Genomic DNA, 21,958 nt, shown 5'->3' with positions numbered 1-21,958 from the left:
TAATAAAAATAATAATTTATATAAATATTTTTTATCAATCTAAATTACATATATTTTTATGAGTTTTTGATTTAAATCTAATTATATTAAAATATAAATTTCAAAATATATATAAAGTTTTATAATACAATATATTTTTGATTAGATCTTATTTATAACGACAATCTGTATTGTATCTCATCCATGATTATATATCCACGAGGTATAGACAACAGATAAGTAGTCATGTGTTTTCATGTATAATAATTTAAAGTGGATGTAAACGTGTATTTCTTCACTCTGACGTCGGTAACAATGTAAATTTCTTTTATCTATTTAGAGAATAATTTGCAAATGTCTGTAAGAAAGATCTTTAGATTAAAAATTGATATTTTATATACACGTATATCAGTATTACTATAAACTTTTTCATTAATCTCTATACTACATTACGTTAAATCAATTTAAAAATATTTGCATATTTGGTTTTTCAAATCATTAATTCGATTCTCTACGTTTGTATATCATGACATAGCAGATTTCTTCTAAAAAAGAGGTATTTAATTTAATTTTTCAATGTTTATCATTAAAATTTTGCAATAATAGTAACATGACTATTAATTTTTTTCCTATAAAAAAATGTTATATTTTCTCTTTTTAATATGTTATGTTAATAATATAAATGAATTTATAATTTTTAAAGAAACAAATTCTTTTATTTGAAATTATATTATTTTTATCTATAATATATTTTTAAATCTATCAATATTAATTTTATACATATTTTTTTTTACTTAAAAATAATAAATAATTCCAATAAAAATATAAATTTTCAAAATTAAATATTGATTTATAAATGTTTTTCATATTTTTTTATGAAATTTCAATTTATTTTAATGAATTTTATATTTCATTATAATGAATATTTATATTTTATATAATGAAATTTAGATGTTTTTAATCAATAGTGCAATAAGACTTATATAATCACATTATGATAAAATATTTTCAAAATATAATTTTTTAAATATTTTTTAAATATCCACAGGTATTTATATGTACAGATAATAATTAATAATAAAATAAAATGATTTTTTATTTTATATAAATATATTATATATATTTTATATAAAAATATATAATTTATAATAGCTTATATATTATATAGTTTTTCAAATATTTTAATTGATGAATTTCTTAGAATTATTTTTTATCTTATTAACTATTTAATCATATTAACATAAAAAAGATAATATAACCAATAATATGATCAATAAAGAAATAGACAAAAAATTTTATTATTAAAGAATTATTTTTATGATTTTTTAGAGGTACATTAAAATTTTGGACAATTAAAGATGAATATAACAATGTCTTATTGTCCTCCAAATATTACTTTCACTGATATTTGGATAGAGCATGGAATGTCCAAATGTTTTATGGATACTATCAGTATCACTATTATTTCATCATATTTATTAATTTTTGGAACAATTCAACTTTGGATATATAAAAAATATGGAACAGAAACTGCTACAACTTTATTGCCTAAAAATAAATTATATATTGTGCAAAAATTTTTTCTTTATTTTGTTCCAATACTGAGTATAATAAGAATAATTTTACAAGGAACAATTTTAAATGATACTAAAATATATGGTTATATGGTAAGAAACTTTCTTTAATTTTTATGCATAATAAAATCTTAGAATATAAATTATTTCAATATTTTTTTAGATACTTACAACAATATTAACATTAATTGTATATCCATATTCAATATATATATTAAAAATTGAAAGACATAAATTATTACCAAGTGTGCCACCAAGGGGACATGGTCTTGTATTATTAGGCTTTTGGACTTTGGCATTTGTTTCAGAAAATCTTGTGTTTGTTAATATTGGAAAACTTGAATGGTGGTTTCATTTAAATACGTAAGTTTCATAATAATGTATTTTCTTTATATATATATATTTTTACATTAATGGAGCATGTATTTACAACATTTGGGGGAATGTTTTTTATATATGTGTGTGCTATTTACAGATTAACAGACCAGATTGAAATGGCACTATTCATTCTACGTTATGTCAGCAATCTTATCATTTTTGCTTTAGGCCTCAAAGCTCCAGGAATAACTGGCAATACAGATCCTGAATATCATACTTTAAATAATGGTCCAGCTTTACAGTCGAGATATTATCAAGGTGTAAGTCATTGAAATATAATATTATTATAATTTAAATATTTTTTAATTGAAAAAAGATTTTATAATTATTGTTGAAATGAGTAAATTGTAAAAAAGAAAAATTTTTTATATTAATATATATATATATATATATATATATATATATATAAAATAATTTATAAAATAAAAAATTCACTTTTATTGATTTATTGATTAAATTTTATTTTATATAATATTACATTTTAATACAATATAATATTTTTAGCGATCTGAGGATACTAGCTCTACATGGAAAAATATATGGCATAAGATAAAAATTTTAGCACCATTTTTATGGCCAAAACCTCTCATACTTCAACTACGTGTTATTTTTTGCTTTGGTTTACTTATATCAGGACGTTTAATTAATTTATATGTCCCAATTTACAATAAAAAAATTGTAGATAGTATTTCTGAAGTTCCTGAATTATTTAGGTATATAAAACTTTTATTAAAATAAGGAAAAAAAAAATATTGTGAATTATAATATATTTAATTTTTATAATAGGTGGGATTTTATATTAATATATGTAGCATTTAAATTCTTGCAAGGTGGTGGTACAGGTGGTATGGGATTATTAAATAATCTTAGATCATTTTTATGGATCCGCATACAACAGTATACAACTCGTGAAATAGAAGTAGAATTATTTAGGTAAATTATATTTTTATTCTTTTTATTTTCATAAAACTTGAAAACTTAAGTTTTAAATTTTAATATATTTATTATGAATATTATAAATATATTATAAATATTTAAATATATAATAATATTTATAATATATTTTCTTTTTACAAACATATTTTCAGACACTTACATAGTTTAAGTTTACGTTGGCATCTTGGGAGAAAAACTGGAGAAGTCTTAAAAGTTATGGATCGTGGTACAGACTCTGTAAACAATCTTCTCAATTATATTTTATTTTCAATTGTTCCAACAATCATTGATATTATTGTAGCTGTTGCATTTTTTATTGTTGCTTTTAATAAATGGTTTGGCTTAATTGTATTTCTAACTATGAGCCTTTATATAGGTAAATATTATAATTAATTCTTTTTGATATTAAAATCCTAATAAATTTTTTTTTATTCAATTTTAATATTTATATATAATTTTTTATTTGAGCAGCTGCTACAATTATGGTTACTGAGTGGCGTACTAAGTTTCAGAGACGTATGAATTTAGCGGATAATGCTCAAAAAGCACGAAGTGTTGATAGTTTGCTTAATTTTGAAACAGTTAAATATTATGGAGCAGAATCATATGAAGTTGATAGTTATAGGAAAGCGATATTGGAATTCCAAATTGCAGAATGGAAGTCAATGATAACATTAAATATTTTAAATACTTTACAAAACGTAATTGTTTGTAGTGGTTTACTTACTGGTTCTTTGCTTTGTTTACATATGGTTAGTTTTAATAAAATTAAAACAAATTTTTAATTTTTTAATATATAATATATATAATTAATTATAGGTTGTAACTAAACAAGGTTTAACCATTGGTGATTATGTTTTATTTGCAAGTTATATTATTCAACTTTATGTGCCATTAAATTGGTTTGGAACATATTACCGGTAAGCATTTATTCAAATAATATTGTAAATTTTTATTTATTTTAATTATATCATTTATTCTATCTAAAAATAATTTTATTTATAAATATTTTTATTTATTTTTACAGTGCTATACAAAAGAATTTTGTTGACATGGAAAATATGTTTGATCTTTTAAGAGAAGAACAAGAAGTTATCAATGCTCCAGGCGCTGGTCCATTAATAATAAAACGTGGTCAAGTAGAATTTGCAAATGTGACATTTAGTTATACATCCGAGAAAATTATACTAAAAAATATTAGTTTCATTGTACCAGCAGGAAAGACTGTTGCATTAGTTGGACCATCTGGAGCTGGAAAATCTACTATTGTACGATTATTATTTAGGTTTTATGATGTAGAACAAGGTGCAATTTTAATCGATGGTCAAAATATTAAAACTGTTACTCAAGATTCTTTAAGACGATCTATAGGTGTAGTACCTCAAGATACAGTATTATTTAATAATACAATAAAGTATAATATTCAATATGGTCGCATCGAAGCTATAGATGCGGATATAATATCAGCAGCAAGAAATGCCGATATTCACGAACGAATTCTTTCATTTCCAAATAGTTATGAAACACAGGTGAGATTCAATAATGAAATTGTTTTTAATCTTTTGATTTTTCATCATATTTATTCTATTTGATTATATATATAGGTTGGTGAAAGAGGTCTTCGTTTAAGTGGTGGAGAAAAACAACGTGTTGCTATTGCACGAACAATATTGAAGGAACCAGCGATTGTACTTTTAGATGAAGCTACAAGTGCACTTGATACACAAACAGAACGCAATATTCAAGCAGCTTTAAGTAGAGTTTGTGCAAATCGAACAACTATTATCATAGCACACAGATTATCTACGATAATACACGCTGATGAAATACTTGTTTTAAAAGATGGAGAAATCATAGAAAGAGGAAAACATGAAGAACTAATTTCCTATAATGGAATGTACTATTTCATGTGGCAAGCACAATTGCAAAATGATCAAGAAATAACAAAAGTTTCAAATGATGTTCAAGAAAATGAAGCAACAAAATCTTAATTACATGACTCATTTGTTAAATTTATTGATTTAAAATATACATGTACCTGTTTATGAATGAAGTTATTTGTAATTAAAATCATTTACAATGAATAATTTATTAAAATATTATTATAAATTTGAATAATCATTTCAATTCAGTCTTTCATCATTTCATCTATTTTAAATTTATACAAAGAATGTGATAGAATAGAATTTATTATATGATATATATTTATTATTGATAAAAAAACGAATATTATTAATAATATAATAATATAATTAATAATATATTATTGATAAAATGATGTAATGTATATTTTAGATAAGTGTTCCTATGAAATAAAATAAAAAAAATTTTACTTTTAAAGATAATAAAGTATAAATTAATGTCTATGTTATTTGATTTATAAATTCTATATTTAATTCTAAATAAAAGTTTTTAATCAACTATTATAATTGTATAATATCATTTATTATATCAAAAATAAATAATTAAAATTTAATAGTTATAATTTTTTTATATAATGTTTATAATATAATATTAACTTTATAGTATTTTATTTTAGTTTTATAATATTAACTTTCTTCTACTTGTTCAGCTCGAGGAATTGTGCTTGCAAATGCTCCATCTGATACCCAACCAGATTCATCAATAGGAGCTGTTACAGTTACTTCATTTGCACCCCAAAAATAATAACTTGTAAAAAATATCCATAATAAAGCATATACTACCTAATAATATAAACAATTAAAAAAGACATTATTTTAATATTGAATTTTAAATGTATATATAAACTTTTTTAAATTAATTATCTAGTAAAATATTAAAATTTCATAAATTTTTTATAAAATTTATCCATCAAAAAAGACAAAAAATTACTTTGAAAGCAATTTTAATTTCTTCTCCATTAACCATATTGAAAATTATGAATACAATTTGCTCATTTCGAATTGTTTTCTATAATAGAAAGATTAATTGCACTTTACAATTTTTTTATTAAACTTATATGTGAAAGTAATTTTAAATAATATAATATTGTAAAATTTACATCACTCTTTCATTTGTAAATTTTTTATGAATCAATTTATGAATTTATTACTCTATTACTCTATAAATTTAAAAAATATATTTTAAAATTATTTGTAAACAACTGACGATTACTTAAACTGCAGATTAGTCTCAATGGTAACGCATATGACGTGTATCAAGATTCAAGATGTTTGTGAATGAATAAAAACACATCAGGTGGATTATTATATTTTTTTATTATGCTTAATTAAAAATGAATAGTCTTGGTTTAAGTTTAATTCTAAAAATGGGCTGCATATGCTCCAAGGAAACAATTACAGTAAATTCAAGAAATTATACAGTTCGTGAACATCTTGGAGAAGGGCAAGTTTAACAAATAATAAAATAAAATTATATAAAATTAAATTATTTTAAAAAGTTTTTCATCATCTTAATTTTATATAAATGTTTTTTTTCATATATTATTGTACTATATCCGATCTCATTAATGTAGGCATAAATTTTGTTATAATCTTATTATTAATTTAACCTATTCTATACATATTGAAATCGATAATTATTTTTTATTGTTATTATAAGTTATATTTAAATTTATGTATAAATCAATGAAATATTTATTAAATTTAATTTTAATGCAATTTAGTGGATTTAGCATTGTCCTTCTAGTGGAAGATACAATAACTCATAAGAAATATGCTATTAAAAAGATAATTTGTCATGGATTAGAAGATCAGAGATTAGCAGCAAAAGAAATAGAATATTATAATCTTGTAAAACATCCAAATGTTATAGAATGTATTGATTCTACATATAAAGGGACAATAGATCCTATTATTAACGCAACTAGTGAAGTATTGATTATTTTACCATATTATCATGTAAATTATATTTCTTTAGTAATGTGTTTATAAATTTCAATGAAACAAAATATAAATATAACAATAAAATTTTGTATCATTCTAGAGAGGTACACTTGCCAATGAATTAGAGAGACGTGCTAAAAATAAGAATCATATGGGTGCCCTAGATATTTTAAATATTTTTTTACAAATATGTGAAGGTGTAAAAGCATTTCATGAAGCTAAACCAGAACCTCTTGCTCATAGAGATTTAAAGACTGCAAATATACTTCTTGATGATGGAAGTATACCCATTATAATGGATTTAGGTATAATATATATTAACATAAGAAATAAATAATATTTAATTAATATTAATTAAATGAAAATTGAATTTATAGGTTCTGTAGCACCAGCTAGAATTAAAATATGTGGTTCACAAGCAGCACAAACTTTACAGGATTTAGCAGCTGAAAGATGTTCAATGCCATATAGAGCACCAGAATTATTTAATGTTGAAAGTTATTGTATGGTAGATGAACGAACAGATATTTGGGTAAAATTAATTTCTTGTTAATATTATAATAATTATATCTTATTAAAATTATTAAAATTATATATATTTCTTTAGTCTTTAGGATGTATTCTTTATGCACTGTGTTATTTTAAATCACCATTTGATACAGTATATGAAAGAGGAGACAGTGTTGCTTTAGCTGTAATGAGTGCAAATATTATTTTTCCAGAAGATGCTCCATATACTGAGGTATAATTATAATTAATAATGCTTAATATTTTTAATATGGATTTTTTAATGCATTTTTTCATCATTGAATATATATCGAAAATATATATTTGAATTTATAGTTCAAAAAATTTAATGTTTAATCATTATTTATTTTATAGGATATACAAAATTTGATTTTATTGATGTTAAAAGTAAATCCTATGGAACGTCCTTATATATACAGTGTTATAGAAAAGGTACATGATATTATCTCAAAATTAGAAAACAAAGTATGATTATATAAAAAACATTTTCATTTCAATATTTATTTAAACATTTATGTATAGATAATTTTATATATTATTATATATATATTATATATATATAATAATTCAAAATGTTTATAATCTTTAAAAAGTGTGATAATATATAAAATAATAATAACAAAATGAAAATTTTAAACAAAACAACTGCAAACATTGCATTATTTCAACATATCATTTTGTTTGAAATGTTTCATACTTAAAAAGAAAAATAAGAAATTTATAAAATATGAAAGTAAAAATTTTTAAAATATAAGATTTATATACATTTTAAATATGTAAATACTATAATTTTTAAAAAATAATTTATATCTATATTACTATCAATATCTGAACAATTATATTATTTTTATTTAAAATTAATATTATGATATTTTAATAAAATTAGTTTTTAATAAAACTAGTTAATCCTGAATTTTTTGAAAAATTTCGGATATCTAATTATGTTGAATATTTTCATTTTTCCTGAATTACGTAAAATAATATGCAACACTTTCTTTTACAAAAATTTTCATTACTTTGTTAAGAAGTTTGTTAAGGAATATACAAAAAATATTGGTCATAAAATTTGTAAATTAATTAAGCCATATTAACATATTAGATACATGCCACCAATTAAATATGAATAAGTCCAAACAATATCTTCAAAGAAAATCTTAAATATAACAAATACTTTTTTATTGAAAAAAAATTATATTGAATTACTTATTTAAGAACAATGAATAAATTAATTATTTATTATTCTACTTCTCTATCATCTTCCTCTTTTGTAAACTTTATCCTCCTCTCCTCTTCTTTTATCATTCTTATTCTGTCTCTTCAATCTTATGATTTTCTTTTCTTGTCATTCTACTTTTTCTTTTATTATTATTTTATTATTCTATCCTTTCTTTTGTTCTTATCCTTTTACTTCCTTCATCCTCACTCTATTCATTCTTATTACATTCTTTTATCATCCTTATTCTCGCTTCTTTATCATTCTCTGTCATTTTTTCTTTTGTCTTTTCTTTTCTTTTTCCTTATTAAATCCGTTTTCTTCCTTTATTCTTCTTTTTTTCTTCCTTTCTTCTAATTTTTCTTCTTTCTTTTATCAATTCCTTTTTACATTCTCTATCAATTTCTCCACTTTCCTTTTTTCATCAATTCTTTCTCCTCCCTTTATCGATTCTTTCTTCCTTTTTTTTATTAATTTTGCCTTTTCTTTGGTATTATGATAATTAAGAAAAGGATAAATAAAGAAATAATAGGGAAGATGAAAATAAAAGAGATGCAAAGAAAAATGATAAAAAAAAGAAATGAAAATCTCTACTTCGACAAAAGAAAAAATAGAATTCTATATGAATAACAATTAATTAGTTTATTCATTGTTCCTTAATAATTCAACATAATTTTTTTTTCGATAAAAAAATATTTGTGATATTTAATAGATTTTCTTCGAATATATTGCTTGGATTTATTTGTATTCAATTAACGATATGGATCTAACACTATCATCGCGGCTTGACTCTACGTGCTTCACGATTGGCTATTAATTTTTATTAATAACTCCTTAACAAAATTGTAACAAAAGTTTTTGTAAAGAAACATGTTTCTTGAAATTATTTCAAAAAATCTTCAATTAATCGATGTTTTCATATTTTTGAAATATTATCTATATATATATGATTAAATAATAAATTTCTAAATTAAATGTTACGAAATAATATTATAATATTATAATAAATCGCCTATTATAAGAATTTTTATAATTATATAGATCTGTAATAACATTATTTATTTTTTTTTAAATTATTAATATATTAGATGAAATTTTTTTAATACTCGATTGAAATAAATATTTTATATATATATATATAGATTTGTTGTTATATATTATTCTAATAAATTTAAATATTTTAATATTTTGTATTTTTTACTAGAATTTTTAAAAATTTATGCAACAAATTATTGTATGTTAAATTTAATCCTAATATTTGCTATCTAAACTTTACATGCAAATAAGTAACGGTTATAAGAATCATACGATATGACGTATCTCTACGTCACAATACGTCATGATGATCCGGTAATGTTTATAATTATTATATTGATATTAATATCATATTGATATAATATTAATAACATTTTTCATTATAAACTATTTACAAAATAAAATTTCTATTGTATTGATTAATCAAAATGATAATTTGTACAAATAAAAACGAGACAATTTAAATCATGAAAATGCGTCAATAACTTTGAACCATAGTTCACACCGATAATGTCGACGATGTTAACGATGTAAAGTAGTTTTTTTCATAAGCTGTGTTTTAAGTACACGTCTTTCATCAGTCTTTCAAATAGTGAAGCTCGTTAAAATATCCGACATTATTAAATCTGTGCGTATAAATTATAAATTGTAAGTAATATTTTTTTATATTCACATAAATTTTAAATCGCTTTTTATAATGATAAACTAACCTTATTTGAAAGCTTTTAAAGAAAATATTTTTAATATAAATTTAAAGATTTAATAATTATAGAATTAGAATATTTCATTATTCAATTAACATAATTAAAAATAGTGAAATTAATCTTTAATTCTCTTTTGTAAATATATATCGGTTTAATAATGTAAATTTTATCATAAAAGACATCTCCTTAATAAAATACATAACCTTCAGATAATTTTAAAGATAAAATAGTTAACTTTAATATAAAATTAATAAAATTAAATTTAAAACGATATTAATTTGTACTGCAATTTATATTTCAGTTAAATATTAATATAATTTTTCGAAGATTTTAAGTGCTATTTCTTCCATCTTTTTCTTTTTCTAAGAGATCAGTTTTTCTTCTTTTTCCAAGATTATTATTTTAAAAATAAAATATATATATAATAATTTTATAGTTTATTATTATATATATAATATGTGATAACGAGGAAATCCTATAAATTTGTATTACAATAATCTATATCATATTTTAAAAAAAGATAAATTTATTAAAGAAACCAAACAATAAATTTAGAAATATAACGAATTGATAATTATTTTATTAAATTTTATTAAATTTCAACATAGTTATAATAAAAATATTTTATATTAATTTTTGTATTTTTTAATTTTGTTTTTTTTTAAATTATTATTTATTTTTAAATCTTCACTACAAAGATATTAAAAATTATCAAGATTGCAATATAGCTCATTATATGAAAATGATCATGAAACTATTATTAATTTTTATTTTCTAATCTATTTTTCATATTTGCAAATAAATTATAAAAGTTTTATTATCCTATTAAATTTTTTAAATAAGAATAAAGATATTTATCAAATAAAAAAGATAAAATATTATGAAATAAAAGTATTTTATTTTTATAAATAATTAATATAGTTTATTAATTTATAATTATATAATAATGAACATTAGAAGTTTGATATTTTTAAAAGAAATTTATGATTAAAAAATTTTCTTATTAATTGTATTTAATGAAATTAAAACAATTTGCTTTTTGTTATTGACTTTTTTATTGCCCTTATTTTTATTAATTAATTTAATTTTATTAACTAATAATAAAGTTATTTAAAATTTACTAAATAATATATTATAATCAATATATAAATTTAATAAATGAGAGTCGTTGATAAAAAATATTGTTATATTATAATTTATTAATGTTTATATTTATATATTATATTTAATTTCTTTTATAGATTTATTATTCAAATTCAAATTTTTTCAAATATAGTCATTTTTTGAACGATAAAATCGTACGTAAATTGCATAATTAAGAGTTTAAAAACCTTTGTTATCTGTTCACGTGGTCCTGATCATGTTACACGTCACGTGATGAATAATTAATTCTCGCATGATTCTTGAAACTTGGATATTATAATTTAAATAGAAGTATAAGTTGAAATTGAATATTTTCAACGTCTTATTGAATATTTTATTATATATGTTAACAAATTTTTATAACAACTAGATATGAATATAATATATGATTTTCATATATGTATAACATGTTCAAATATAAATAAATATTATAAAAGAAAAAAGATTAATGAAAATTGAAAAAAAATTATAGAAATTAAAATTAAAAATATTATATATTAATACTTATAATATGTAAAACTTATTTCACATTCTAAAGTTTTAAATAAATTACATATATTAATTTTTTGTTCAATCTGAAAAATTGAATAAATTTAATTTTAAATAAAAAAGATGAAAAAGTTTATCACTATGATTATATAATATTAGAGAAACTATGCTTTTTATTCTTATATTATAATCTTCAAGTTTTAGAATATAGTTAAGTATGACTTAAAAAAAAAAGTGGTAAAATCGTATATCTTAAGATACAATCGTATATCGTCAAGTTCTGATATTATTTATATGCGCAATATCTCTTAAAACATTCAGTTGACCGCCAGCGATTTTGTCGGGCGGATGTTTCTTCATTTTGGATTATATTTCATTAATTGAAAAAATTAGTAAAAAAAGATTTAATTTATATAATATTTATTAAACGAAATATTGAATATTTTTTTTATAAAGTGAGTTTTTATAAAGTGTAGATTTATTTATAGTTTTGTATTTTATTACACTGTGATTCAAAAAATTATTTATTCAAATCAATTAATCAATTAATTAATTAAAATTTTACTTTATTTAATTTTATTATTAAAAATATTTTATAAATTTGTATAGTATAGATATTAATAGTGTAAAAAATAAAAAAATTAAACGCGATGACGAGATTGCCATACAGTTGTAAGTGTCAAAGTGAAAGTGTCGGTTCAAGTTTCTCTTATATTTTCTTTCTCGAAGAAAAATCGTTTAAACATTAATGGATAAAGTTTTGTGATAAAGTGATGCTTTGATTAGATATACGCAATTGAATGTTTTACGAATTTCATTCTCATGAATATCATTTTAAATTATAATTTTTTTATTAGTTCCCGATCTTTATAATTGCTTGATTTGCTTATATTACAATCCACTCAATAATTTCTTGAATTTAAAACATATTTCTTTTTATATTAAATATGTATATCTATGAATATACGATATGATATTTATTTGCATTTACTCTTGATAAACTAATAATTTTTTGTTCATTATATTTTGCAAATTTTTTTTATATTTTATACATATGAATATATTGCGAATAATTATATAATTTTTATAAATTTTATAAATTATATATCATTTTTGTAAATTTTATACATTTTTATATTAAAAAAATATAATTGTTATATAATTGATTAAAATTATTTATATTATCAATTCTTTCTATTCACTAACATTGGAATGCAATTATATGATTTTTTCTTACAAATGTTCATTTCAATTTTATTTTTTTTTAAAGCTGTCCTTGATTTTTCTCAGTCATATTTTTCTCAAATGTTTTAATATATATATATATGTTATAATTTGTCTGAAATTAATTACTTATTTAAAAATTTTTATTTTTATTTTTTATTAAAAATTTAAAATTATTTAAAGTAAAAATTTAATAGTGAATATTAGATATATTTTTAATAGTGAAAAATAATATTGACTGTAATATAACATATTATATATTTATTTGTAGGAATTATTAAAAAATGTCAGCAAAAGCAATTTATGAAGCAACTGGAAAAGATCTCATTAATCGCAAACTTTCTTCTGGTACAAATGTAATAAAATGTCGATTTGTGACTATCACAGAAGAAGTAAATTGGACAGATATTGTAAATGACCATCCATGGCTTCAAACAGAAAGATTGGTTGTAAAACCTGATCAATTGATCAAACGACGAGGAAAACTTGGTCTAATTAAAGTAAATGCTGATTTGGCTACAGTGAAACAATGGATTGCAGAAAGAATGAACAAAAATCTACAAGTGGGGAAAACAACTGGAAAATTGAGAAGTTTCATTATTGAGCCTTTTATTCCTCATAAACAAGTAAATAGTTATTATTCTTATAAAGTAAATTTAATAAAAAAATGATATTAATAATATTTATTTATAGGAAGAAGAAGCTTATGTTTGTATATTTTCCCATCGAAAAGCTGATACTATTTTATTTCATCATGAAGGTGGTGTTGATATTGGAGATGTTGATGCAAAAGCTTTAAAGTTAGATATAGCTGTAGGAGAAGAAGCACCAAATCGATCTACAATAATCGAAAAATTATTAATAAATGTGACAGATGACAAAAAAGAGTAAGAATATATTAAGATATTATTTTTGTATTTTATATATATTTATTTGTAATATTATTTCTTTTTTTTTTTCAGAATAATTGGAAATTTTATAGAATCTCTTTATAAGCTTTATGTTACATTATATTTCACTTATTTAGAAATAAATCCATTGGTAATAACAGAAAATAGAATTTATATACTTGATCTTGCTGCAAAGCTGGATACGACTGCGGATTTTATATGTAGACCGGACTGGGGCGAGATCGATTATCCACCACCATTTGGAAGGGATGCCTATCCGGAAGAAGCTTATATCGCCGACTTAGATGCTAAGTCTGGAGCTAGTTTGAAATTGACTATTCTTAATCCAGCTGGTCGAATATGGACCATGGTTGCTGGTGGTGGTCAGTAAAATCACAGCAGTATCATTTATGATTAATCAAGTTCATTAACTAAAAAAAAAAAAAACTGTGATTGTCAAATCATTTGTTTATTGCATTCGTTTTCCTTTTCTCATTTTTTAATCTTTTTCTTTTTAGGTGCATCTGTAATTTACTCGGATACGATTTGCGATTTGGGTGCTGCGAATGAGTTAGCTAATTATGGAGAATATTCAGGTGCACCCAGTGAACAGCAAACATATGAATATGCAAAAACCATTCTAAGTTTGATGACGAAAGAAAAACGAAAAGAAGGAAAAGTATTGATTATTGGTGGTGGTATTGCTAACTTTACAAATGTAGCTGCGACATTTAAAGGAATTGTAAAGGCACTACAAGAATATCAACCTAAACTTGTGGATCATAACATACAAATATTTGTAAGAAGAGCTGGACCTAATTATCAAGAAGGTTTAAGGTATAAATACATTTAAATAATATAATTTTATGTATTATTTAAAAAATATTTTATAAATGATCTGTATATTTTTCGAATTTTAGAATTATACGTGAAGTTGGTAGAAGACTTGGTATTCCCGTTCACGTATTCGGTCCAGAAACTCATATGACAGCTATTTGTGCGATGGCGTTAGGTAAAAAGCCAATTCCAGATCCTGAAGCACAGGAATTTTCAACTGCAAACTTTTTATTACCATCGGGACAAGACATGGGTCCTTCAGCTCCTTCTAAAAGTACTTCTTCTTCGCCTACCAAACAATCCAAACTAAAAGCGAACGAATCTGTTGATGCATCAACGCATAAACAGCTTTTCAGTAGTAAAACCAGGGCCATTATCTGGGGAATGCAAACTAGAGCCGTTCAGAGTATGTTAGACTTCGACTTCGTCTGTCGTAGATCCGAACCATCCGTAGCTGCTATTGTATATCCTTTCACGGGTGACCATAAACAAAAATTTTACTGGGGTCATAAGGAGGTATAATTAACTTATTATTAATAATTTAAAAAATTATTTAATTCAATAAAGTTTATTGAAAATATAATTCAAATTTTTTAATTTTTTGTTTTTTTAATATAATAGGTTCTTATTCCTGTTTATAAACAAATGAGAGATGCCATGACTAAACATACAGATGCAGATGTTATGGTTACATTTGCATCTTTAAGATCTGCATATGATAGTGCAGTAGAAACTATGCAATTTCCTCAAATCCGAACAATTGCTATTATTGCTGAGGGAATACCCGAAAATATGACGAGAAAATTAATTTTAATGGCTCAACAAAAAGGTATTACAATTATCGGTCCAGCTACTGTTGGAGGAGTTAAACCAGGTTGTTTTAAGATTGGTAATACTGGTGGAATGATGGATAATATTCTTCACAGTAAACTTTATAGGCCTGGCAGGTATATTTATTATTCTATTGTTCAATTCTATTCAATATAAAATTCTGCTTTTTTAATAATGCTGTTAATTAATATTAACTTCTTATATTAAAATATAAAATATTAATATTTTTAGTGTCGCATATGTATCTCGTTCTGGAGGCATGTCGAATGAATTAAATAATATAATTTCCAAAGCAACTAATGGAGTATTAGAAGGTGTTGCAATTGGTGGAGATCGTTATCCAGGAACAACATTTATGAATCACATTATGCGTTATCAAGAAAATCCAGAAGTAAAGCTTATAGTTCTTCTTGGTGAAGTTGGTGGTGTAGAAGAATATGAAGTCTGTCAAGCACTAAAAACAAAAAAAATTATGAAACCATTAATTGCTTGGTGTATTGGTACTTGTGCTAGCATGTTCAATTCTGAAGTACAATTTGGTCATGCTGGATCTATTGCTCACACTAATTTAGAAACAGCTTCTGCCAAAAATATCGCATTAAAAGAAGCTGGCGCTTATGTTCCTGATAGTTTTGATAATCTAGGTGACTTAATGCAGACTGTTTATAGTAATCTCGTTAAAAATGGAACAATAGTGCCTGAACCAGAAGTTCCACCTCCAACTGTTCCCATGGATTATAATTGGGCTAGGGTATATTTATTATATTATTAAATACACGATTTGTGTATTCATTTATCATAAAAAACTAATTTTTCTAGGAACTTGGTTTGATACGAAAACCAGCATCATTTATGACATCGATATGCGATGAACGTGGTCAAGAATTATTATACGCTGGAATGCCTGTTACAGAAGTTCTTAAACAAAATGTAGGAATCGGTGGCGTAGTTTCATTATTATGGTTCCAACGATGTTTACCACCAATATATTGTAAATTTCTTGAAATGTCTTTAATGTTAACGGCTGATCATGGACCTGCTGTGTCAGGAGCACATAATACTATTGTTTGTGCAAGAGCTGGTAAAGATTTAGTTAGTTCTCTAGTATCTGGACTTTTAACTATTGTGAGTAACGATATTTTTTACCATATCATTTAATTTTATACATATGTATACATATATTTACAAAGAACATTAATTTCACAAAAATTTTAATAATAGGGTGATCGTTTCGGTGGAGCATTGGATGGTGCAGCTCGTATGTTCTCAGAAGCTTATGATGCTGGATTACATCCACAAGAATTTGTAAATAATACACGTAAAAAGGGTAAACTTATAATGGGTATTGGACATCGTATAAAATCTATAAACAATCCAGATATGCGAGTGAAACTTATTAAAGAATATGTAATGGAGAATTTCCCTGCAAGACCATTGGTAGAATATGCATTAGAAGTTGAAAAAATAACCACAAGTAAAAAACCTAATTTAATTTTAAATGTGGATGGTATAATTGCTTGTGCTTTTGTTGATATGTTAAGAAACAGTGGAAGTTTCACAAGAGAGGAAGCACAGGAATATATAGAAATTGGTGCTATAAATAGTTTATTTGTTCTTGGTAGGAGTATAGGTTTTATTGGTAGGTACTTATATTTTGTTTAATACAATAATTTTTAAAAAAATGTAATAATTTAACAAAAAATTATTTTATTACTTCAGGTCATTATATGGATCAAAAACGATTGAAACAAGGTTTATACCGACATCCTTGGGATGATATTTCTTATGTATTGCCGGAACAATATAATTAAACTCATGTTCTATTTACGTCGTTTCTCGCATGAATGCATAATAAATATTACATTTTCATTTAAAAAATTTAAATAGTTTTGATGATTATATCATATATATGTTTTGCTCATAGTTATGAAAAATTATTAGAAAAAAATATTATGTATGTATAATTTGACATTAATGTTACTATAATATCAGTACATAAATGAAAACAATCATAGATTAGATAGATTTAATTTCTTATCGCTGGTCGAAATTATATTGGATAAAAACATTGTAAAATTAAGATGATAATAATTTATGCTAAATGAATATGTAAAAATTATTCTTAAACATTCCATAAAGCATTTGTAATTTGATCAGAAAGTGGAATATAAATTGAAAATATTTATAATCAATATATTTGCAGTATATATAATATATCTCATAGTTATAATTTTTGCAAAATTGCACAAAATATAATCTTTTCTAATTTCTGAAATTTCAATACTGTTATTTAAAGAACTTTGTAATATATACATGCATATGAATATACGTGTATATGTGACACATATATATATATATATAGATATATGTGCTCTATACTCATATTATATGTATATTAATACTTTTTTTTGCACAAATTAACTACATGTAAAGTGTAGGCAATAATAAATTTATGTAATATTTAAATACCATTCTTCTCTTTTACTATCTTACAGTTTAATTTTTGTTAATTGTACAATATTATACAATAAAATATAAAATAAAAAATGATTATTAATATATATTTGTTACATATATTGGTCTTTAAAGAAGTAAAATATATAAAATAAAAAAAAAGTTATTTAGTTAGAAAGGAAAAATTACTCTTCGATTCTTTTAAAATATTATAAAATATTATGAAATATAATAATAAAATTATTTTACGAAAAAATAATTTAATATTTTTTTTATATGTTAAACATATCTTAATATATTTGTTTTATGATAAAAAATATATTTACATATTTAGTTACAAAATATCTTCATTTCATTCAATAGCATTCATAAGAACTTTGAGATTTTTTATTAATAATTTTTACAATAAAGATCAATTGAAACAATTCCAATAACTGAAAAATATTTTTATATTATAATTATAATTAATCATAATTCAAATATATATACATATATATATATTATATATATATTTATAAATTTTAATAAAGATATGCAATTCAAAATAATTTTCAAAAAACTTGGATATATTGGAATACTTTTTTGTAAAAATTGGAATTTATTTATATTTTGCAATTAATTTTTTATAAACAAAAAAATTAAAGCTTTCAATCAAAAGTTACATTTATTCATATACATTAATTTGAACAGATTTATTCTCTTTTACTTTTTAATCTCTCTTCATTCTTATATAAATAAATAGAAATGATTTATATAAATAAATCTAATCTATATACTCTGATGTAGAACATTATTTCAAAAAATTTAAAAAAAAATAATTATATAAATTTTATCATATTTGTTTAATATATTTATATATTGAATGGTTCTCCACTTCCATTGATGGGTCTTGTCTATTATATTTTAAAAATATATTTACTATTTACTTTCATTAACTTTATAAAATTATTAATTCTATTAAATATAGTAATCACTTTTACAAATGAAATAAACGGAAAAAATTAATTATAAGTTAATAAGATTATAGTTTTTACTTTGTTAGAAAAACTAAATAATTTTCAATAATATAAAATAATGAGTATCTAAATATTTAAAAGTAAATATTATTGAGTTTCAGGAATGTCATCTGCTGCTGTATTAATAATGCGTTCACGATCATTTGCTGGCGGTCTATGACGACCTAGACGATATCCACATTTTCTTATTAATTGAGGAATAACAACGTTGTTATAAGAACACATTCCAATGAGCAAAATAGTGAAACCAATAAGCTGAAAATTAAATAAACACACATTCACTTGTAATTTAAAAAATTCAATACTAAATACTAAAGTTTCATTATTAACAAAAAAAGTTTAAAAAATATAAAAATCAATTAATATATAATACTATTTACCTGTAAATAATGAAAAGTTTGCCATTTAAATGTTAAAGAAATAACCCATATGATAACTGTTCGAATACTATCTAAAATCATTCTTGTAGTAGCACTTATTTCTTTAGTAACACTAATACCAGCAAAGTTAAAAAAAGCTATACTGAATGACATACCTAAAAATTACTTAAAGAATAAATTTGCAATAAATAAAGATAACATATATACTAACCACATATTGCCATCAATAAATGACCGCTATTTTTAATCTGAATAAATGCATCTTGAGTAGCTTCAAGAGTTCCTTGAGAATTGTCAGCAAATGGTGATGGAACATGTATAAAGTTAAAAGGAATCATTATAATACATATAGTAATGAATCCAAATATACCTAAACAAGATATATTTTTGTTAGAATGTACTTTTATATATTATATTTATTGTTAAATTTTTGTATTTCATAAATAATACAAAGTACCTTCCCATCCAACTGCTTGTAATGCTGGTATATTTTGTCCTGTTACAAATTTCTCTTCTATCACCATTTGAGCAGCAGTTATGACCTATGAAAATATTTAATTTTCAAAGTAGAATATTTATTTCATTATAAAATAAGAAAATATGTAATATTACCTGAGCACATATGATAAGTAAATCACCAGTTAAAATAGAATTTGTGCTAATGTATGATTTTTCCATAGTTATATCACTGAGTCCAACAAGAGCTAAACCAATTATAACCATTATTATACCAATCCATTCTCTACTACCTAGTTTTCTGTTAAGAAAACCCATTGAGAGTATAGCTGTAAATATAATTGCAGCACCACGAAGCATTTGAAAACTACTTGCATATGTCATAGTCAATCCAATATACATAATAGAGGTAGCACATGTATCACATAAGGCAGGAATCAATAGAATAAAAGGGTTAAATATATGTGAACCTTTGGTTAAAGGATTATTATCCACAGAATTGTCCTTTAATATAATAAATTTAATTTTAAATATTATCTATTTTTAAATACATATATATTTAATAAAAAAACTTACACCTCTGCGACTGTAATAATAATAAAGTATTTTAAATACTACAAAACACATCATTTCTCCAATAAACATAAAAGCTGACTGCATAAAAGGATGATTAAAATGTCTTGGCTGATTATCTTCACCTGGTACAATCTGTTCATCTGCATATCTAAATTAAAAATAAATGTAATTAAATATAGTTTGATAATATAATAAATACATTAATTTATTTACTTTACGGATATTGTATTGAAAGATCCAGTAACAACCATAAGCACAGCTAGAATATATTGATAATGCGTCCATGCCATTTTTTAATATTTACAAAATTCTAGAAACAAAATAAATATATAAAGAATAATTATATTAAAATTATATTAGTAAATTAGAAATAAATATGAATGAATATAAATAAAATTAAATTTATATTTGAAATTACTAATTAAACAAAAATGAAACAATGTGATAATAGATTTTTAATAACAAAATATTCTTTCTATTCTTATTAAATGATTAAATGCTTTTATAATTCTGATTACATTTAACATTTTTTTATATATTAAATCTAATATTTTAACAAAAACATTAAAAAAATTTATTTTAATGTAATAGATATAATATAAATTAATTTATATTTCAAAAAGCTATATATATATATTAATTTATAAATAAAACTTATAAATATAAAATATATATAAATCATAAATAAATATTTATTAATATCATAATAAAATTAGAAACTTTTAAATATATATATATTAATTACTAAAATTTAAAATTAAATGATATAAAAAAATAAATGATTCATGATCCATTGTATGAAGATAAAACTCATAAATGTAAAATGAAAGATAAGCAGAGATTATTATAATAACTTAAATATGACAATACAATAATTAATCAAAATTATATTTTGTATTTTAGATAAACATAATATAAAAAAAATTAGATTTTAAAAATAAAGAAAAATATTCGATGATTTTAATAAATAAAAAATTATAATTATGAATAATAGTTTTGATAAGTTGACTTATGAATAATATTTTTTTACTATAAATTAATAAACATATACTATATTATAATAAAAATACAAATTTATAATTTCTTTAAGATGATATATATAATTTAATTAAATACATTTATTGTTAGAATAAATTTAGTAAAAATTCTATTAAATTTTTATGTTTCATCACCACTATTAATGTAACACAATATTCTTTATTTATACTATAAATATATTTTCATTGCACAGAAATGATAAATAAATATATCTCGCAAATAGATAAATATGTTACTAAATTGAAATTTCTAACATTAAAGGTTGTCAACCTCGAGTTTCTTATGCATATATAGCATATTAAGTATAAAATATTTAATATATAAATATTTTAAGGTGTCTTAATAATTTATTTTGTTATAAAAATTTATATAAAAAAATTATATAAAAAACATTAAACATGTAAATAATAA

The 21,958-nt window shown here is 21.8% G+C and overlaps 4 protein-coding genes and 1 long non-coding RNA gene across 15 annotated transcripts; 3 read left to right on the top strand and 2 right to left on the bottom strand.

Moving 5' to 3' along the window:
* The first annotated feature begins 179 nt into the window (after window positions 1-179).
* Window positions 180-5,343, top strand: Hmt-1 (ABC transporter ATP-binding protein/permease Hmt-1). Of its 3 annotated transcripts, none has more exons than XM_086908799.1 (11): window positions 180-296; window positions 1,309-1,646; window positions 1,717-1,916; window positions 2,029-2,191; window positions 2,436-2,644; window positions 2,718-2,864; window positions 3,020-3,243; window positions 3,339-3,619; window positions 3,687-3,787; window positions 3,895-4,396; window positions 4,472-5,343. In XM_086908799.1, exons 2-11 carry the CDS (start codon window positions 1,338-1,340, stop codon window positions 4,856-4,858), a joined length of 2,523 nt encoding a protein of 840 aa, XP_086764925.1. In that variant the 5' UTR covers window positions 180-296; window positions 1,309-1,337; the 3' UTR covers window positions 4,859-5,343. The 3 variants fall into 3 exon arrangements, with proteins under 3 accessions (XP_086764925.1, XP_086764926.1, XP_086764924.1); XM_086908800.1 differs by having other exon boundaries at window positions 184-535; window positions 3,339-3,568; XM_086908798.1 differs by having other exon boundaries at window positions 184-535.
* Window positions 5,291-6,073, bottom strand: LOC147657512 (uncharacterized). Of its 2 annotated transcripts, XR_015292254.1 has the most exons (3): window positions 5,890-6,073; window positions 5,721-5,798; window positions 5,291-5,572 (listed from the first exon to the last, which is right to left on the bottom strand). It is a non-coding gene; the product is annotated as an uncharacterized LOC147657512 (long non-coding RNA). The 2 variants fall into 2 exon arrangements; XR_015292253.1 differs by having other exon boundaries at window positions 5,721-6,073.
* Window positions 5,974-8,200, top strand: LOC100869594 (serine/threonine-protein kinase 16). Of its 3 annotated transcripts, none has more exons than XM_003694402.4 (6): window positions 5,974-6,233; window positions 6,514-6,748; window positions 6,834-7,038; window positions 7,111-7,265; window positions 7,341-7,475; window positions 7,616-8,200. In XM_003694402.4, the coding sequence occupies exons 1-6, from the start codon at window positions 6,124-6,126 to the stop codon at window positions 7,730-7,732; spliced, it is 957 nt and encodes a 318-aa protein (XP_003694450.1). In that variant the 5' UTR covers window positions 5,974-6,123; the 3' UTR covers window positions 7,733-8,200. The 3 variants fall into 3 exon arrangements, with proteins under 3 accessions (XP_003694450.1, XP_086764930.1, XP_086764931.1); XM_086908804.1 differs by having other exon boundaries at window positions 6,008-6,233; window positions 6,537-6,748; XM_086908805.1 differs by lacking the exon at window positions 5,974-6,233 and having other exon boundaries at window positions 6,574-6,716.
* Window positions 8,201-10,003: 1,803 nt separating this feature from the next.
* On the top strand, window positions 10,004-18,186 carry ATPCL (ATP-citrate synthase). 3 transcript variants are annotated; one of them, XM_003694391.4, is made up of 11 exons: window positions 10,004-10,157; window positions 13,341-13,695; window positions 13,763-13,956; window positions 14,032-14,342; window positions 14,478-14,796; window positions 14,880-15,312; window positions 15,418-15,743; window positions 15,859-16,378; window positions 16,447-16,752; window positions 16,849-17,266; window positions 17,347-18,186. In XM_003694391.4, the coding sequence occupies exons 2-11, from the start codon at window positions 13,354-13,356 to the stop codon at window positions 17,436-17,438; spliced, it is 3,261 nt and encodes a 1,086-aa protein (XP_003694439.4). In that variant the 5' UTR covers window positions 10,004-10,157; window positions 13,341-13,353; the 3' UTR covers window positions 17,439-18,186. The 3 variants fall into 3 exon arrangements, with proteins under 3 accessions (XP_003694439.4, XP_086764922.1, XP_086764923.1); XM_086908796.1 differs by lacking the exon at window positions 10,004-10,157 and adding an exon at window positions 12,165-12,300; XM_086908797.1 differs by lacking the exon at window positions 10,004-10,157 and adding an exon at window positions 12,552-12,615.
* A 540-nt stretch (window positions 18,187-18,726) lies between these two features.
* Window positions 18,727-21,865, bottom strand: Tango9 (transport and golgi organization 9). 4 transcript variants are annotated; one of them, XM_086908802.1, is made up of 8 exons: window positions 21,802-21,865; window positions 20,723-20,819; window positions 20,510-20,657; window positions 20,090-20,437; window positions 19,935-20,019; window positions 19,689-19,847; window positions 19,478-19,632; window positions 18,727-19,352 (listed from the first exon to the last, which is right to left on the bottom strand). In XM_086908802.1, exons 2-8 carry the CDS (start codon window positions 20,797-20,799, stop codon window positions 19,185-19,187), a joined length of 1,140 nt encoding a protein of 379 aa, XP_086764928.1. In that variant the 5' UTR covers window positions 20,800-20,819; window positions 21,802-21,865; the 3' UTR covers window positions 18,727-19,184. The 4 variants fall into 4 exon arrangements, with proteins under 4 accessions (XP_086764928.1, XP_086764927.1, XP_031772831.2 ...); XM_086908801.1 differs by having other exon boundaries at window positions 21,682-21,831; XM_031916971.2 differs by having other exon boundaries at window positions 21,626-21,829.
* Between the last annotated feature and the right edge of the window lie 93 nt (window positions 21,866-21,958).

Source organism: Apis florea, unplaced genomic scaffold, assembly GCF_048593485.1.
Source record: "Apis florea isolate Af1SG1 unplaced genomic scaffold, ASM4859348v1 contig_3081_pilon, whole genome shotgun sequence".
NCBI classification, from domain to species: domain Eukaryota; kingdom Metazoa; phylum Arthropoda; class Insecta; order Hymenoptera; family Apidae; genus Apis; species Apis florea.
This window is presented reverse-complemented; position numbering and strand designations above follow the sequence as displayed.

Excerpts from the sequence above, each read along its gene's own strand:
- Hmt-1 (XM_086908799.1), top strand. The coding sequence starts at position 1,338 with ATGAATATAACAATGTCTTATTGTCCTCCAAATATTACTTTCACTGAT. Across the intron at positions 2,865-3,019 it reads ATAGAAGTAGAATTATTTAG|ACACTTACATAGTTTAAGTT; the intron begins GTAAATTATATT and ends ACATATTTTCAG. Across the intron at positions 3,620-3,686 it reads CTTTGCTTTGTTTACATATG|GTTGTAACTAAACAAGGTTT; the intron begins GTTAGTTTTAAT and ends AATTAATTATAG.
- LOC100869594 (XM_003694402.4), top strand. The coding sequence starts at position 6,124 with ATGAATAGTCTTGGTTTAAGTTTAATTCTAAAAATGGGCTGCATATGC. Across the intron at positions 6,749-6,833 it reads TTATTTTACCATATTATCAT|AGAGGTACACTTGCCAATGA; the intron begins GTAAATTATATT and ends GTATCATTCTAG. Across the intron at positions 7,039-7,110 it reads ACCCATTATAATGGATTTAG|GTTCTGTAGCACCAGCTAGA; the intron begins GTATAATATATA and ends TTGAATTTATAG.
- ATPCL (XM_003694391.4), top strand. The coding sequence starts at position 13,354 with ATGTCAGCAAAAGCAATTTATGAAGCAACTGGAAAAGATCTCATTAAT. Across the intron at positions 13,957-14,031 it reads GTGACAGATGACAAAAAAGA|AATAATTGGAAATTTTATAG; the intron begins GTAAGAATATAT and ends TTTTTTTTTCAG. Across the intron at positions 15,313-15,417 it reads TTTACTGGGGTCATAAGGAG|GTTCTTATTCCTGTTTATAA; the intron begins GTATAATTAACT and ends TTAATATAATAG.
- Tango9 (XM_086908802.1), bottom strand. The coding sequence starts at position 20,799 with ATGGCATGGACGCATTATCAATATATTCTAGCTGTGCTTATGGTTGTT. Across the intron at positions 20,438-20,509 it reads ATTATTACAGTCGCAGAGGT|GACAATTCTGTGGATAATAA; the intron begins GTAAGTTTTTTT and ends ATTATATTAAAG. Across the intron at positions 19,353-19,477 it reads AAACTTTTCATTATTTACAG|CTTATTGGTTTCACTATTTT; the intron begins GTAAATAGTATT and ends TTTAATTTTCAG.